The 1,352-nt window shown below is 35.2% G+C and overlaps 1 protein-coding gene across 1 annotated transcript in view; it reads left to right on the top strand.

Moving 5' to 3' along the window:
• Positions 1-742: 742 nt before the first annotated feature.
• Positions 743-1,352, top strand: part of DRT101 (phosphoglucosamine mutase-like protein) — a 4,589-nt gene continuing 3,979 nt past the window's right edge. Inside the window, exon 1 of the mRNA XM_021432793.2 lies at positions 743-856. Coding sequence (XP_021288468.1) covers positions 743-856 — 114 coding nt within the window. The remainder of the gene's footprint in view (positions 857-1,352) is intronic.

Below are 1,352 nucleotides of genomic sequence, written 5' to 3'. Positions count from 1 at the left end.
GTATATTTGCTAAACATTCGTGACTCCATATGAAGCTTCGTTGGAAAGAAAGCCATTTGTAAGGCACCTACGTGTTTTTTGATGCATTTGTTATTAACATGTACCTAATGTTCTAAGGGATAAATTACAATCTAAAGTAGTGCAAGGAATATTTGTACGGTATAGGCTACAATCAAAATCCTATCGTATATATTCGAAACCAAAAAAGAGATCCTTGGAGAATGCTCTTTTTCACCTTCCTTTGGTCTTTGTGGCTTTGTTGTAATGAAATTATATTCGAGAACAAGACTTTTGACTCTCACTAGATTATTGATATTATCTTCTTACGCCACACACTTTGGTGTAAGAGCAAGTGGTAGTTGGGGCGTCTTTCATCTAATATATGCCTCACTTATCCCATTACTTCCATTGTTAAGGGAAAAAAGAGTAAGCTGAAAGTGAACTCCACTTAGACACCTCGTCCTCAAGGCACACTTAAGTTGAATATTGATGGAGTAGCAAAAGGTAAACCCGAGCCAGTTAGTATCGGTGGAGTCCTTTGGGACCTCCAAAGTATCATAGAAGGTACTTTCTCCTACAACATTGGCATAAAAGATTCCAACTTTGCTAAATTTCAAGCCATTCACCAAGGTCTTAAATTTTTCCTTGCCTCTCCATGGGCCTTCAACTCTAACTTGGAAGTAGAAAGCAATTCCTCTAACGTCATTCTTTAGACGAGAGATATAGAAAAGTTCCTTGGCGTATGAAACTAATCTCCAATGCCATTGAAACTCATTCTAAATCACTTAAGAGAGTCACCTTTAATCATATCAGTCAGGAGATAAACTTAGTAGTTGACGATCTTGCTAAAGCTAGGGTATTGAGAGCTGATAACTTTAGTACCTTCCTCGAGCCACCAGGAATAGATCTTTTCTCTGAAGCTTAGCAGGGGTTTGTTATTTATTGAATTTATCAATTGGACTTTCCTTGTCATGTAAGACAATTCTAAAATGCAATAATGTTTCATTTTCCCTATTCGCACATTAGACTACCTTAGATGCTTGTCAATCTTCATATGTGAGGATGCTTTTGCTTTTTTTGAAAGTTGTTTAGCTTGTTATCTCTTTAAGAGACTTCATCAATAAATTTTCCTTTCAAAAAAGATAAAAAATAAAAAACAGCCTTCCTTACTAAATTTAGAAATCTCTGACATAAGAAAACATGGATTTCCAAAACCAATACATTAGAATCTAATTAAGTACCACCACTAGGTGGAGAGTTAACTTTCAAGTGAACTTGTTAGATCACTAGTATTTATCTTTTGCACTGATTATATAGTAAATGTGAGTAAGCATTAAATGAACTAGAAGAAA

The sequence above is a fragment of the Theobroma umbraticum genome, unplaced genomic scaffold (assembly GCF_002168275.2).
Source record: "Theobroma umbraticum cultivar Fairchild unplaced genomic scaffold, ASM216827v3 scaffold_67.0, whole genome shotgun sequence".
NCBI lineage: Eukaryota > Viridiplantae > Streptophyta > Magnoliopsida > Malvales > Malvaceae > Theobroma > Theobroma umbraticum.
Note: the sequence above shows the minus strand (reverse complement) of the source record. Positions and strands in the feature narration are given on the sequence as shown.